This window comes from Acomys russatus, chromosome 13, assembly GCF_903995435.1.
Source record: "Acomys russatus chromosome 13, mAcoRus1.1, whole genome shotgun sequence".
NCBI classification, from domain to species: domain Eukaryota; kingdom Metazoa; phylum Chordata; class Mammalia; order Rodentia; family Muridae; genus Acomys; species Acomys russatus.
In genome coordinates this window covers 65,233,621-65,250,542 of record NC_067149.1, presented here as the reverse complement: position 1 = coordinate 65,250,542, position 16,922 = coordinate 65,233,621, and the positions used below count along the sequence as shown (strand labels likewise).

The window sequence follows — 16,922 nt, the reverse complement described above, 5'->3', positions numbered from 1 at the left end:
TATTAAAAATACTCAATGCAAGAACAGTTCAATTAATTACTTTAGAGCGTGCATGACACAGCTAAGTTCTTTGATGAAAAATAGAAATGCTTCATTTTATAATATTCTGCAGGAGTTTCGTTCTCTTGTCAAACCCCACTTACGTTTAGCCTTTTCATATTTGATACTGGAGAGATACTTTGCTATACTGTAAATGAGGTTCATCTTTATTTTAAAGGCTTATTCTTATCTTATGTATATGAGTATTTGCCTGCATGTCTGTATATGCACTACATGTGCAGCTGGTGTCTCCAGAAGCCAGAAGAGGATGCTGGATCCTCTGGAACTAGAGTTCTAATGATTGTGAGCCACTATGTGGATGCTAAGAATTGAACCCAGGTCCTCTGCAAGAGCAGACAGTACTTTTAATTGCTAAGCCACATTTCCAGCTCAAAGTTGTGTGTGTGTGTGTGTGTGTGTGTGTGTGTGTGCGTGTGTATGTGTGTCTCTGTGTGTGTGTCTGTCTCTGTGTGTGTCTGTGTGTGTGTGTCTCTGTGTCTCTGTGTGTCTGTGTGTGTGTGTGGCTGTCTGTCTTTCTGTCTGTCTGTCTGTCTCTCTCTGTGTCTGTGTGTCTGTGTGTCTCTGTGTGTGTCTGTGTATGTCTCTCTCTCTCTCTCTATGTGTGTGTGTGTGTGTGTGTGTATGTGTGTGTGTGTGTGTGTGTGTGTAGGTATGTTCTCCACATAGGCCAGCATGGAGCCACTAGGTTCCCTAGAGCTGCACTTATGGACAGTCATGAGGTGGCTGTTAAGTCTCCCAACATGGGCTCTGAAAGCTGAACCCAGATTCTCTTTAGCTGCTCTTAACCACGGAGCCATCCCTCCTGTTCTGAAATGAGTTTCTCATGAATTATACATGCTTTATCATTTTTACTTATGCCTGTACTTACTTTGCCCTGTTGTTTCTCGGTACTCACAGTGCGGTTGTAAGAGTAGGTCATGTGCTTGAATTTTGACTGACAAACATAATTACACACAAGCAGTTGCTGGCATGTGTGACAATCCTTGTCTAAGAATGCATGCCAGCCACGCCCTGTTCAGTGTGTGGATTCTCCGCTAATTCTGACTCCATCCCTCAGAGGGGATGGTTCTGTAGGAGACTTTCAGGTGCAAGACGCCATGGCTTGCTCTTGCCAGGAGAGGAAAAAGCACAAGCATGTGTCATGTGTCCCTTCTGGGACTCTGTGTGTGGGAGCTTGGGCTGTCCCCACAGCAGTCCTGCTAATTAGGTACTTCATCATTCCTCCTCTTAATTAGATGAGACAGTGGCATGTGAAGACATGAAGGGATTGGTATGATGTTTCATGTACCCTGCAGAAGGGGCACATGCTATCTTCTCTGCCACCAGATGTACCATTGAACTCACCCTACATGTTAAACGAACTGGTGCACCTATGGCAGAATCAACACACACACACACACACACACACACACACACACACATACACACACACATTGTTTTATGCCAACAGGATTATAATTCTTTTCACTTAAATGGTGGCATTTGGGTTGTAGAGATGACTCAGTGGTTAAGAGTACTTGCCACACTGGTAGAGGACCTGGGTTTGATTCCCAGCACCCACACAATGGCTCACAATCATCTGCAATTCCAGTTCCAGGGAATCTGGTGCCCTCCTCTGATACACTATGAGCACCGAGCTTGCATGTAGTGTGCACATACATACATACAGGCAAAACACTCATGTGTATAAAATAAAAGTAATAGATTTTTTTATGGTGGCATTCCAGAGGTCAGAACACAGCTCTTTAATTGTATGCCTCAAAATGAATCGATGTCTGTTCTTCACGTTGCCTGTGGCTTTATTTCATGTGGACAAGCAGAAGTATTACTATGACTGCTACTCTGGGGACCACCAAAGAGAAAAGGACACTTACAGCCACAACCAAAAGCCAGCACCATTTTCTTCATTCTGGAAAAAGAGATTCTTTTGTTATAATCAGTTCCTGAGATTAAAGCTGGCTGTGTGATTTCTTAGAAAGTTTGGTTATTTCCAGAAGTTAGCATAAGCTGCTTTCAAGAAAATAAGCTAGCATCTAACAAGGGACTTGTAGGTAAGACTGCCATTTGGTATCTAATTACTCATTTTCACGTCTCAGGCAAGGGGCATGTTTACATTTTTTTTTAAAGGTGATAGAAAATGATGGTCGGTGGGCAAGGAGACAATGCGACTGTCTCTTGTGCTCCAGTGATATTCCTGAAGAGGGAAAAAGCTTCCTGCTCCCTCTTGCATCCTGCTTTGAAATGAATGAAATGCCTGCTGTGACAAAGTGAAAAAAGTACTTAGCTGGAGCATCTTCTGGGTATATTCCAAAGAGTGGAATAGCTGGGTCTTGAGGAAGCCCTATTCCCATTTTTCTGAGATAGCACCAGATAGATTTCCAAAGTGGCTGTACTAGTTTGCATTCCCACCAGCATTGAAGGAGTGTTCCTCTCTCCCCACATCCTCGCCAGCATGTGGTGTCATTTGAATTTTTGATCTCAGCCATTCCATTCTGATGGGTATAAGATGGAATCTCAGAGTTGTTTTGATTTGCATTTCCCTGATGACTAAGGAGGTTGAGCATTTCTTTAAGTGTTTCTGTGGTACATATACACTATGGAATACTATTCAGCTATTAAAAACAAGGAATTCCCGAAATTTGTGGATAAATGGATTGAGCTAGAAATTATCATAATGAGTGAGATAACCCAGAAGCAGAAAGACTCAAATGGTATATACTCACTTATATCTGCATACTAGCCCAAGGGGCATGTCTCACGAAAGCCTTCACTTACCAGGAAACCGGGACAGAGGGGAGGACATCCTATTGGGACTCTAGATGAGAGAAGCATGGGAGAATAGCAAAGTAGAAGGATCCAGAGGGTCCTAGAAACCTACAAGTAGAACATTATGGTAGGCAGATTTGGGCCCAGGGGTCCCGCTCAAACTAAGGCACCAGCCAAGGACAATACAGGTGGTAAATTTTAAATCCCTACCCAGATCTAGCCAATGGTCAGAACATTCTCCACAGTTGAGTGGAGAGTGGGATGTGACTTTCTCACGTACTCTGGTGCCTCACATTTGACCATGTCCCCTGGAGGGGGAGACCTGGTGGCACTCAGAGGAAGGACAGCAGGTTACCAAGAAGAGACTTGATACCCTATGAGCATATACAAGGGGAGGTAATCCCCCTCAGGAACAGTCATAGGGGAGGGGAATAATGGGAAAATGGGAGGGAGGGAAGAATGGGAGGATACAAGGGATGGGATAACCATTGAGAAGTAACAAGAATAAATTAATAAAAAAATTTTTTAAAAAAGTACTTAGCAATTGACTTAGCTCCTTGAAGTTAGCCCTTCAGCAAACTTCCTAGATCTCCCTCACTGAGCTGAAGGGATCCAGGTGTGTGTGTGTATGTGTGTGTGTGTGTGTGGGTGTGGGTGTGGGTGTGTATGTGTGTATACACTCTCTCTGTTTTTGCATGTATGCGAAGGCCCAGTATCAATGTCAGGAATCACATCAGTGCGCTCTAGCTTTGACTGACAGAACCTGCCTCAGAAGGTAAGATGGAAGAATGATCAAGGCCCACCATTTCCAGCACTCGTGTGGGTTCTGGGGACCAAGCTCAGTTCCTCCTGCTTCCAGGGAAGCCCTTTCATGATTGAACCCTCACCCTTCCCAGCCCTAAAGACATATGTTTTAGGTACTACAGAAAACACACCTCTTACCTTAAAGGGACAAAGAGACAGTTAACTTTCGAGGCACAAATGAGCAACCATGGCCTGGGATCACGGATTTGGATTGCCTACAAAGACAAGCTCAGCTGTAGGACAGGTTAAGTGAGATTGTGTTAGTCACAGAACAAAGAAAACCATGCATAAGTCAAGGCATTCACCAAACACTTCCTTCCCTGGGCACCACAGGTAGGTGGGTTACAGCAGAGCCGAAGACTGTTGAGTCTCAGGCACCATCTGATGACATTTTTAGCTTTTGCATTGGTGGAAGAGAGTGGTTGGCGAAGAATACGTTGTAAAGGTTTCATTAGTTGTTAGGCTGTCAGGCCAGACACATGAGTAGTGACACTGGGCTGGGGGGAAAAAAAAGATGCCTTTAAATCTGCAACATTCTAATTGCTCAGAGTCATGAAATTCTAATCAGTTCACAGAAGAGATTTTTTTGTTTTGTTAATTTGTTTGCAATCAGAAAATACTTAGGCAAGTGGCCACATGGGGACCAGGTCAATAAAGATAGACCTGGATAGAGATAAAGGGTGTTTAGAGGGTGTTGTTTACAGCTCCTGGAGAAAGTGACAGGTGAGGCTCAGGTCCCCACGTGGATGGATGCCAGTCAGCAGGACAGTGGGATGTATCTTTCCACTGGAAAAACCTCTTAAGTACAACTTAAAAAACCCCTGAAGCTGTATTCTGAGATGAGTGAGAAGCTGCCGTCATAGTCCTGAGACAGTCAGAACTTCTTCCCACTGTCCTGGGGGTGGGACTATGGCAGGCTCAAATAAAAGAGCATGTCCCAAGCAAGAGTCTTGGTGTGTGTGAGCATGGTATATGTGAGTGGTATATGCACCTATGGGCTTATAGGTGCGTGCTTGTGCTTGCACATAGGGTCAGAGGAGAGCGTGGGTGTCTCCTTCACTCACTCCCTACTTAATCTTTAGAGGCAGGATCTCCCACTGAACCTGAAACCAGTGTTTTGGTGTTTTAGCTAGGCTAGCAGCCAGCACACACCAGCGTTCCTCCTGCCCCTGTCATCATTGGGGTCACAGGCATGTGAGATGATGCCTGGCTTGTTACCTGAGTGCTGACTATTTCTGTAATTTAATTGTGTCACTTTTTATCCCTGATTATCATTAATGTTACAAATAAATGAGAATCCAGGCTGGTTTAGGACTCACAGAGATCTATCTATCTTCCTCTCTCTGCCTCCCAAGTACTGGGAGTAAAGGCCTGCACTACTGTGCCCCATCTGCTTGTCTTTAATTTGTAAGCAGTTTTTGCTAGCAATCTTTTGCTGAATGGATTTTGCCTTTATGGATTATTTCAAAGAGCTTTTGTGTGCCTAGGTCTTACAGATGTTTCCCTTGCGCTTTCTTCTGTTTTTATTTAGGAACCATCATTCTGTCTGGAGCTTAATTTTCTGAGCGGCGTGGGGCAAACATTTACCATAGTTTTCACTGTTGATTAGCTGGCAGTCCTGGTACAGTGCACAGGGTAGCAAGTCTCATGTAAGCTGGTTTAAAATGTCACTAGTCAGGTGGGGGAGTCCTCAAAAGTGGAGCGTTCCATCCTGTCTCTAGGGCGTCCTGAGTCACCACGGTTATGTACTCAGTTTTGGCACTGGTAAGATTCGTCTTCCCAGCCCTGGCCTCACCCTCTATTACTCTTTACTCCGTGTTGTCCTGAATATACACACTGACCTAGTTTACACGTTTCCTGTGAACTTTAGACTCATCTCAAACTTTACTTTAAAATATTAGTGGCATTTCAGTTGAGATTGCCAAAGTCAAGCTCCGATGGATTCAAAGACCCCAAGGACAGAAATGTGGAGTCAGGGCCACATCTTTCAGGATGCCTCTGTCCTTGGGATCTTTGAATCTGTTGGAGCTGGACTCTGGCAGTCTCAACTGAAATGCCACTTTTATTGTAAAGTAAAATTTGAAATGAGTCTAAATTTCATGCAAAATGTGTAAACTAGATCAGTGCATGCATTCAGTGTGCTTTCAGTTTTACTTCCTCAGATATGTTCCAAGAAACCAGAAAATGAGTGATTCTCTGACTGTTTTTTCAATTGAGTTTCCTTCTCATATACTTTATTTTTCCTAAGCAGATATTTAACCTTAAGGCCTCGTAGTTAAGCACATCTCCATGGTCACTGTGGGCAGCACAGTGTATCTTAAACGCCTAGTACAAATTTTATCCAACCTTACTCTTAACAATATCTATATTTCTGTTCTGCATAGCCAGAGCCAAGACAAGGAAATTTATTCTGTTGGCACAGAGCTGGTTGAGTCTTAGCTAACCTTGCCAATTTTCTAACTTGAGGTCCTGGCACCCGAACAGATAACTTCCCCAATCTTGAACTAATAATGTCCTTATGTTTCTGTATACTCATTAGCTTCTTTAATCTGTTCTTTGAAAAAAGCTGCTTGCTGAATTGGTGTATACACTCTGTGCACTTTCTGAGAATAATTATGTACCTCAAGAAACTGTACGGTTTCTGTTGTATTTGTCTAAAGACTTTTCTGGGTTCTGAATCACTTCAGGAATCATCATCTCAATCCTGCGGAGCATTTTTAACACATCCACCTTAGGATTATCAGGAGGCTTCTATTGTGTTATGGCTGAGCCTGTTATAGACAAAGTGAAAGAAAAAACTGTGGAGAGCTGGCTACAGGAAAGGGATCAGCTCAGGGCAGCCTAGGCTGCTGATTCTGTCACACTGGTCCTTGCTGGTCCTCACAGGTGTACAGGGCCTTCTCCTCCATCCTCAATGGACTCAGACGCTGTCCCCTGGAACAGAGCCACCACTCGCTCCCACCAGAGACAATGTTGAGTTTACAAGTGTATTTGGGGAGACTTTTTTAGAAAAACAACATGCGGGTTGTTTGGGGGCTGTATTATAATGGTAAATTAAATACTTTATTATCATTTTCTAAGTCCTCCATTGCTGTTCTATTGTGAGGAAATCTCGCTCACATCTCTGGTGGCTCCGACAGCTGTTTCAGTTGGCTTTGCTGTATACACTATGTGGATGGGCACTGACAGGCTTCCTCTTACAATCGCTCTGTAAGAGCTTTTCTTCCACAGTGTGTATGTCTTTACATTGTTGAGTTCTAGTTCTAGCACCTTCTGATGACAGAGTGGCCTGTGCTGCAGCTGTTTCATTGCATTGAGTTCTCTTTTGTAACAGAGTGTGCAGGCACTTTTACAGAGCTTCTATTCTGTATTTTAAAGTGTACACATTCAAACTAAAGAATCACTATGTGGACTTGTGAATTTTTAATATCTGTGTTTTATATATGTGTACATATGTACACATATGCATACATGCATATATACACACATATGGAGGCACATACCTGTATACATACATACCTGTGTATATACATATATACATACCAGTATATGCACATACAATACATATCTACATATATGTACACATACATGTACAGCACACATGCATGCACGTGTACATGTACAACATAAAATACACAATAGGCATATGCACATACATACATGCATGTATACATATAAAACATACATATATGCATGCATGAATATACATATACCTGGATTATACACATATACACACATGCATACAAACATGTATAATACAAGACATACATGCATGTATATATACATATATACATACATGCATATATGCTTACATATTGTCTTGTTAGTGACATACAATTTTCTTGGTCTTGTGAATTTCATCAACACACATTATTTTTATAAATTTTCATGATCTTAAAAATTAAATATTCCGTTTTATAAAAACCACGCATTTCCGACATTTAGAAAATTCTAACAGAACAATAAAGCTTAAAAAGAAAGGCAGCCGTCTCCAGCCTCAGCCCTTCCCTTCCCCTTAAGTCATGTTTCAAAAAAATCAATTTTTTCTGACGTCTCTGCCTGACCTTTTTTTTTTTTCTTTGATTTGGAAGCAGCATGCTAAATTACAGTTTTAAATTTTCTAATGTATCTATTGATTTCTTGTGGGAAAATAAAGATTGCTCTCTCTTCTCCTGGCCCTCACGGCAGGCCTGTCCTGCACACTGTGCTTTGCCGACCAACCTCCCCACTGAGGTCTGTGCCTATGCTGCAGCTACAGACACATAGCTCACTAGGCAAACAGTCTATGGCATTGTTTCCCACCCAGCCCAACTTTTATGTTTTCTGAGTATTTCAGAGCCCCTCTGTGCAGCACTGGTTCATGCCACATGCCCTTGCAAGTGTCACACACTTGAGTCCATTAGGGGAATCAGCGTGTTGAGGCAACCATGGCGGAGGTGTGGTCTCTTGCTCAGCACTGTCTTGGAGTGGCCGTTGAGGCTGGTTCCCTGGAGCTTCCCTTGCCAGAACCCATCTGTCACTATATTTTTTTTTAACTGCCAACAGTTTTTATTACCTAAATATTCTCCTTTTTATAGCACCCTAGTCTGGATACAATCACAATTCATATTTTTAAACAGACTAATATAGATTTCAAAGCATTTCTTTCTGCCCCTCTAATGATGTTGGTTCCTTTTGTTTCTGAGTTCCAGGCTGCCCCTCAGTGTCCTCTTGTTTTGGCTCTCTGTTCTCACCTCAGGACCTGCTAAAGGTTGCTCCAGCTGAGAATACGCTGCTCTCAGTTTCTCGTAGACAGCTCCCGGGAGTCATTTTATGCAGTTGCAGATTCTTGTTCTTGTGCTGGGAAAGGTAAATGCCATCATTCCTTTGGGCGATGTAAGCCTGGATGCGGATGCTTGTGTGCACAGAATATTATCAGTTTGCCTCAGGCTGAGCGCACACCCGCCTGGACCTAACACCTCGGCACCATGCACAGGGATAGCAGATTTTAGGGTCTGACCCACTTGTGTGCCCCCAGTGCCTCAGGTTGTCAGTCATACTGATAACCTTGCTGATTTGTCGGGACCCCTCTCTTCTGCAGTGTCTCCTGGCTGTGGGCACAGGACACTGCCACCTTTTCTACTCTGAAAGTTTTGGTTTCTCTAAGGCTATTTCTGTTTTATGTGGTTAACATACATGGAAAGGTTTCCCAAGGGTCTGATTTCTTCCTTGTTTTCACTGTGGATCTGGATTTTTCGAAACAATATTCTGTCTCATTTCTAGAGCTTAGGTGAAAAGAGAGAGAAACAAGGTCTTTCTGTTTCTTAAGCTTGCTCAGTTTGCAATCCCATCATCAGCAACCCATTAACCAAATATATAATATTCTTATTAATTGAAACTTGGAGTGCATTCAGTACCAGTACTTTAAATTATAAGTCCCACTGGTGTCCAGCCACTTTGTTGTAATTTTTTTTTAGAATAATTTCCTTTTTACAGTAGCTGTCTTATGTCTCATGGCAATAGTGTTTCACTTTTATTGTTGACATCAGCAATTTTGTTTGTATTTTCGTCTGCTGAGGGGCTAAGTCCACAGGCTTTCTTTCATTTTTCTATTATTTTATCTACAGTTCCAAATAGCTGTCTTGCTTGTCTGGAAATTCTGCTGGAATTTTCTCACGAGGCATAAATTTATTCCTTAAACTTCCAGTGTCTTTAGTATATCTTAAAATACCTTAATATACTTAAATTATCTCAGTGTCTTTATTAAATGAAAGCTTTATTTTCATTGTTTTAAAGTTTTGTTTTGCTTTGGAAACAAGGCTGGATATGTAGCCCAGGATGGCCTGGAATTCTGTGTGTGGCCCCAGCTGGCCTCAAACTCAAACAACAATCCTTCTTCATCCTTGGCTATTCATATTACAGGTATGAGCAAAACTTTATTGATTTATATCTCCATTTAATTTTAATATGTGACACACAACTCTTATGAGCTGGATTATAAAATGTAAAGGGTTAATTAAACAAATCCCATCTTCAAGAGTATATAGTTTTAAAGGCTGTATTGACTCATCGAAAATTCAATAACTTTTACTATTTTTAATTTAATCATTATTAGTATTATACTGTTTATTTATGTCTTTAATTATTGTGAATGTATGTTCAGGGAGGCACGTGTGCCACCACAGTCAATTTCTTTCCTTCCTCCATGTGGTTCCAGGGATGGGAGTAGGTTTCAGGCTCAATAGCTAGTGCCTATGCCACTGAGCAATCTTGCCTGCTGGATGTTGTATTTTTGAGAAACAGTCTTCCATTCTATAGCTCATGCTGGCCTGGAACTTACTATGTAGCTTAGGTTAGCCTCAACATCATGGTGCTACTCCTCCCTCAGACCACCCAGTGCTGGGACTCCAGACTTCTGTCACCACCACAACCCAAGAAGACCTTTGAGAGGTTAAGTGAGAATGAAGGGATTAGCTTTAACTGTTTCTCATGGGTCTTCAGGAGCCTGTAGAATATCACTGGATGGACAGGTGAAGCTAACCGGGTGGAGCAAACGTGTGCTGGTGCCCAGAGGCTGGGGCTCAGCGGAAGGGCAGGAAGCCCTTGTAGCACCACTCTTCTGTGGTGCTAATAGAACTTTACAGGACATTAGTAAAATTTAAAACCAGCACTATTAAACTGTTGATCAGTAAATACTAACGACAACAGCTACAGATGTAGCTACATCAGCAGATACAGAGTAGAGTTGAATTTATTTACCTGTGTTGTGTTGTTTGTGAGAGTCTGTCTGTGATGCCACAGCATGCATGTTGAGGGCAGAGGACAACTTGTGGGGATTGGTTCTGTCATGAGTCCCGGCCGCTGGACTCAGGTTGTTAGCCTTGACAGTGGCACCCTTTCCTTTCTAAATGATCTCACTGGCTCTGAACTGACCTCTTAATTAATCTTATTACTTAAGTAATGGGCTAAGTAAATATCCTAAAATACAATACATAGATAGCATGGCGAAAATTAAGACTATAGTGAATTCAAAAGGCGCTCATTTTCAGAGTTAAAACTCAAAGAGAAATGACAGTCCTTCGCTAAACCAAACAGCTTGGAGACAGGAGTAAAACCATACGCTCTTGTGTTATGGACCTCTCCCATGGTTCCCCAAGGCGGTGCAGCCAACTATGGATACAGATGATTGGATACCTAAGGATCAGACGCTAGGGAATGGGAGCTACTGCACAGTAAACCGAAGGGCTGGAGGCAATAAAGGAAGATGGTAGAAGCGGACTAACTGTCCCAAAACATCGATGGCAGATGAGAGTCAGAATGCGTCATTCGGCTTTCCCTGCCGCGGCTGCTGGGCGTCGCACCGGAAGTGTAAGCTCCTCTCTTGGGCCAGCCCGGGCACTGTCAGCCGGTGGGGACAGAGGAACGTCAGGATCAAAGGTTCCGCTTCTCTCAGGAGCGGCTAGAGTGCTCAGACGGAGGCCCGTGTATAAGGCTCCCAGATCTCACTGGGGTTTGGAAGGAGTTTCCCACTGTGTTACAATTAGCTCTTTTTAATGAGATTGCTGGTACCAGATGGCGGTGGAAACTGGGGTGTTACAGCCCTTCGGTTAAGTTGCTGTGCTAATGGCAGAGAATGCAAAGGGACACCCGTGCCTTGTCAGTTCATAGCTGGCTGGACCTGAGTTCTGGCTGCCGCTTTGTTGGTGGTCAGAAGCTCGCCTCCTCTTCTGCGGTGACCAAGGCAGCTATGGCTGCCTGACCAGAAGCCAGGCCCGGATGATCCAGCAGCAAGTTCTTCATGGAGGAGGGAGCCCATCCTTCCCCAGAATAAATGATGAGTCTCAGGCTGTCCTGGTGGAGGAATGGAGTGAGAGAGCGAGTTGTTTATTTTGTGAAGTAGGGACGTTATAAACCTTGGGCCGTAGAACTTTTGGGGGTAAATGTGTTTGAGTCACTGAGGCCAAGGGTGCCAGGGACACTTCATTTACATGCAGCAACACAGCCTTGTCACAGGAAAGGGAGCACAGTACTTAGTTATCCTAGGAGTGGGGGAAGAACTTCCAGGTACAGTTAAAGGTCATTTGTTGAAAGCTAAGGAAGGTCTCATTAGCATATGGTGGTCACATTTCCAGGAATTCCCAGGAGCTTGCTGAACAGGTTCTACCAGGAGAAAAGGAGTCAAACCTGGTTTTTTTTTTTGTTTTGTTTTTTTGTTTTTGTTTTTGTTTGTTTGTTTTTTCTCTAAAGACAATGTGGCATTCCTCAGGTTCAGGATGTTGGGGGGGCAGGGTGCAGGATTCAGGCTCCCCAGATGAGGCAGAGAAGAGGGTGCCCTGCTGACAAAGGGAATTTTGCACCAAGCTCAGGAGCTATCCGGTAAAGCCAGGCTTTGAATTTAGCAGCAGGGTCCCACAGAATAAGCTCACAGCGTGGGTATATCAAGAAGTATTTTAAAAATCAAATTCTAGCCTGTTGTCATAATCATTCCAGAGTGCACACACATGTGGCAGGATTGCATTGAACACTTGGAATAAACACATCTTTGAACTGCCAAATACTGGTCAATAAAGTGAGTGAGGCGGGCTAGTTTTCATGCCTACAAGCCAGAGGGAGTGATTCCCTAGAGGTGGGGGCAGGGAGGGAAAGGTTAATATTGGGAAACCCAGCTTAGAGTATAAACAGTTGGGAAGAGGTACAGAGCTGGCCCTGAGGTGCACAGTGGAGAAAGATAGTTAGGGATGCAGAAAGAGGTGGTGAAGGACAGGCGGAGGCAGCTCACAAAGGCGCTCTGTTGTATCAGCTTCATTTCTCTCTGCTGTGAAGAAAATAGCCGGCATGATGAGCTTAGGGAAGAGTTTGACTTTCTTGGTGGGATAGGCAGAGCAGCTGGGACATGGTGGCTGATCACATGGCAACACAATTGGGAAACAGAGAGAGGTGAATGCTGGGACTCATCTTGCCGTCCCTGTTTTAGCCAGTTGGTGGCCCCAGCCCACGGACTAGAGTTGCTCAGACTCACATTGAGAGCATCTTCTCTCCTTTTAAGAGCCTTTCTAGAAATGCCGTCAAAGGCACACACAGAAGTGTCTCCTTGGTGAGTATAAACCCATTCAAATTGCCAACAAAAATTAGCGAGTGCATCTCACAGACTCAGAATGATGATATAAAAGTCCAGCATCGGACCCGGACTCCAGACAGTGGGACATCAACAGACTCTTGGTTATTGGAGCCAAAGTCCAAGGACAGTTCAGTTTGGTCATCTGGGTGCCACTTCTGCATTATTGGGAAGGCGTTTGTGAATTTAGGAAGAGCAAAAGCTCTTTGTCTGGGTGGGCAAGAGTAGGAACGACAGAAGAGCTGAGCGGAGCCCATGTCCAACTTAGGAATCCACGTGAGAGAGGTTGGAACCGCTCTAGAAAACGGTTGACTGTGTTTCCTTAGCTTCCTCTAGAGCAGTGGTCCTCAGCCTGTGGGTCAGGGACCCTTTGAGGTTACATGTCAAGTATCCTGCATATCATACATTACAATTCATAACAGAAGCGAAGTTACAGTTATGAAGTGGCAGTAAAATAATTTTGTGGTTAAAGTCACCACAACGCGAGGAGCTGTATTAAAGGGCCGCAGCATTAGGAAGGCTGAGAGCCACTGCTGTCTGTAGAATGAGTGACTTCAAGTGGAGATGCAACCACTTTTCCCTTGGTCGGGGCCCTAGGGAAATGGCTCCTGTGGCTTCTGGGTCAAGGACATGCAGACAGTCTGAGAGGCCATCCTTCTAGGTTTGAGGAGCACACATTCCTTTCTTGGCAGACAGAGAGCCCTGATTGTGTAGCCACAGTGAATCTTCCATATTTACAGCGAGGCTGGCGTGCCTCTGCTCCCTGTAGCTCTGTTTTGCTCTCCCTGCAGGGAACCTGAGACAGACAGAAATCCTGTCTTTTCATCGCCCTCTTCTGCCTTCCCTGCCCTTCCTCTCTCTTCCCCTCATCCCCCTCCCCTCTCTCCTCTCCCTATTCTTTCTCCTTTTTATTTTGGTTTTTGCTGCTGCTGCAGCCGCCTTATCTACTGTCCCAGCTGCAGGCCTCTCCTCAATCTTCTCTGGCATCCTGACACTGATACGTGCTGTCTGTCGGCAGCCACTGAGGCATGAGGGGCCCTCAGCACAGAGTGACAACAAGGGCAAAATGTTAGCGATATGGAAGATCTTCTCCATCACACCTCATCTTCAGATACTGTCCAAACCACTCCCATCTTCCACGTTCCTGGACCAACAAGCCTTCTTAATTTGTTGTGGCATTTTGTGCACTCTTACCTACGACCTTGTAGCTTATTTTATCTTATCCTTCTTGTTTCCCTAGCAAGATGTTTTGAAGTTATCTGTTCTCTAGCTTTCCCTGACCTTGCTCACTCTTTCAAGGCATAACTGATTTTTTTTTTTTTTTTTTTGATTCTATGGTACTTTGTAGATGTATCAAGCATGGCATTTGGAACATTCTGTTGTATCTGTACACTTCTGTTTTCTTAGCTGGACTTGGATTTCTTGAGTTTAAGAAAAAAAAAAAAGAGGCAAAAAAAGAGAAGATGGCTTAGTGGGAGAAGAATTGCAAGTATGAGGACTCAAGTTCAAATTTCCAGAAGCCACACAAAACTGTGCATAGTAGCAGGCATCTGTCATCCCAGAATCCCCATGGTGAGATGAGAGACAGACACAAAGACACCCTGGAAGCTTTGGGGGCAGCTAGCTTGACCTCTTCAGTGCCAAGCAACAAAACCCAGAACTCTTGTCTCAAAAACAAGGTAGAAGGTGATGACTGACACCCAAGCTTGCTCTCTGACCCCGCCCCCCCCACAATGCCCAGTGTGCCCATACACACGGGACAAGTAAGATCAATAAAAGGCAGATGAAGGCACAAGCAAGCCATTAATTGTATTTCCCTCATGTCCAGCACTGAGGAGGTATTCCATACATTTTAAATGCATCCATTTGAATCAGAGATTCTCTCCATAGGTGGCCCTGCATGATCGGATGGAAGGAGAATTCTCCAGAAAGGCATCTGGGCAGCTATCTGCATGGGGCTACAACAGTTACAGGACTTTCTTTTCCTGTGTAGTCCTTTTGCTGTTTTTGTTTTGTTTTTTTCGAGACAGGGTTTCTCTGTCTGGACTGGCTTTGTAGACCAGGCTGGCCTTGAACTCACAGAAATCCACTTGCCTCTGTCCGGAATGCCAGGATTAAAGGCGTGCGCCACTGCACCTGGCTCCTGTGTAGTCTTACAGTTAGAGCCTTGGCCAATTAAAGACTTACTAGAACATGGAGCTTTGATGGGAAAGGTGTCTTACAAATGGTTCTTTTTTTATCTTCAGATGAGGAAACCAGTTTAATGTTTCTATCAGACCACAAGTGTAGCTTTTGCCACCACCACCACCACCACCATCCCAGCCAACAATCTTTCCAAATTCATGAGTGTTAAATCATCTTACATTCCAGGACAGAACAAAGTAAACCGTTGATAATAATTTGGTACAGCTTCCTTAAGGAGTGTTGATGAGTTCAAGGGAGGGATGTTTGATGAATTGGGGTGTTTGATGAGCAATTCCAAGTAAAGATTTTTTTCATGTGCTCTGTTTGATGACTTGAGCCTTCAGAGGACAAGGTAAGTGGGCTTTGATATGTCTGTGTTTCTGAGGTTTAATTGAGCCTTTTGTTCCCCATAGATTTCAAAACCTGCTGTGGTCCAGAAAGACGTTTGTGGACAACATGAAGATCTATAACCATAGTTATATCTATATGCCTGCTTTTTCTATGAAGACAGGAACAGAGCCCTCTCTCCGCGTGTATTATACACTGAAAGATGTTGCTGCCAATCAAACAGTGCTTTTTGCTAACCCCAACTTCCTGCGGAACATTGGAAAGTTCTGGAAGAGTAGAGGGATTCATGCCAAGCGCCTGTCTACTGGGCTCTTCCTGGTGAGTGCAGCCTTGGGCCTTTGTGAAGAGGTGGCCATCTATGGCTTCTGGCCCTTCTCTGTGAATATGCATGAGGAGCCCATCAGTCATCACTACTATGACAACGTCTTGCCCTTCTCGGGCTTCCACGCCATGCCTGAGGAATTTCTCCAACTCTGGTACCTTCATAAAATTGGTGCACTGAGGATGCAGCTGGACCCATGTGAGGAGCTGTCACTGCAGCCCACTTCCTAGGGACTGCAGAAGAAGGAAGGGCTAGGCGGGGTATTTTTGCTAGCTTTTCCATGTGACTTCCACAAGGAACCACCAAAGTGTGTCATAGATTGACATGATAGGAAAAAACAAAAAACAAAAAACAAAAAAACAGAAACCCAAGCAAAACTTTGCTTTTGATCTTGGCTTGGAGAACAATAGGAGATACAGTGTTCTGGGGAGTGTTTTCACAGCGTGTTGTAAGGCTGTGGTGCTGGCGGAAGATGCGATCCAAGGAGCAGATGAACTCTAGTTGCCGAGGCCGAGGGGCTCATCATGCACGTGTGGGAGATGCTGCGGTATTGCTGACTGTCAGCGAATGATGGCAGCAAAACCATTTTTTACAGACCTGTTCTTATTGAGACTGGCAATAGAACTATAGGTTTTGAAAATTATGATTCATTTTTGCCCTGTTTAGGGCTGTGGATGTGTGATGGTTCAAAAATCCTTCCTCCTGATTATTGTGATTTGTTAAAAAAAAAGTCTATGTCAATTTGTCCCCCATGGTCCCCTCCACTAGCGCAGTTTTAAGCAAGAATCGCCTCTCGCCTCTTTTTGGTTAAGTGTACTTCCCATGAAGCTCTGTTGAATTTAGGCTGTGTTGATTCGTAGTCTCGACAACACGAGCTGCTTCCTGTCCTCAGAAGCCGAGCGAAGATCTCGGTTTTAGGTCCCCACCGCATCAACCCATTGGTTCTGTTGCTATTATTTTTACAAAATCACTTGATATACAACATTATTTACTTGTAAAGCAAATGCAAGGGCATCTTCATCATTGAATGAGAGGTGAAGTAGCTGGCTCACCAAGAGACAGACAGACAGCCCAGCAGGCAGGGCCTTTCCCTCGTTAACATGAATGTGGTCCTTCAAGATAATTCATGTGTGCATACATAGGAATATTTCCTTTCAAGATAAGGTGTGTATATGTACACATGAATATAGACACATATGGTCTGACACACTATACAAAGTAATCAAGGATTATTCTCATGAAATTGTCAATACTGAGTGCGAATGGCCTGGTGTCTGTAACCAGCGTTGGAGAGCCACAGAGATATAGGATGGCATCTGTTCCATGTTGACGTAAGTCTGGCTG

At 43.9% G+C, this 16,922-nt stretch overlaps 1 protein-coding gene across 1 annotated transcript in view; it reads left to right on the top strand.

Annotated features, from left to right (window-relative positions):
• Positions 1-15,863, top strand: part of St8sia1 (ST8 alpha-N-acetyl-neuraminide alpha-2,8-sialyltransferase 1) — a 123,584-nt gene extending 107,721 nt beyond the window's left edge. The window contains exon 5 of the mRNA XM_051155547.1: positions 15,322-15,863. Within this exon, the coding sequence (XP_051011504.1) occupies positions 15,322-15,808 (487 nt within the window). The 3' untranslated portion in view covers positions 15,809-15,863. The remainder of the gene's footprint in view (positions 1-15,321) is intronic.
• The last annotated feature ends 1,059 nt before the right edge of the window (positions 15,864-16,922 follow it).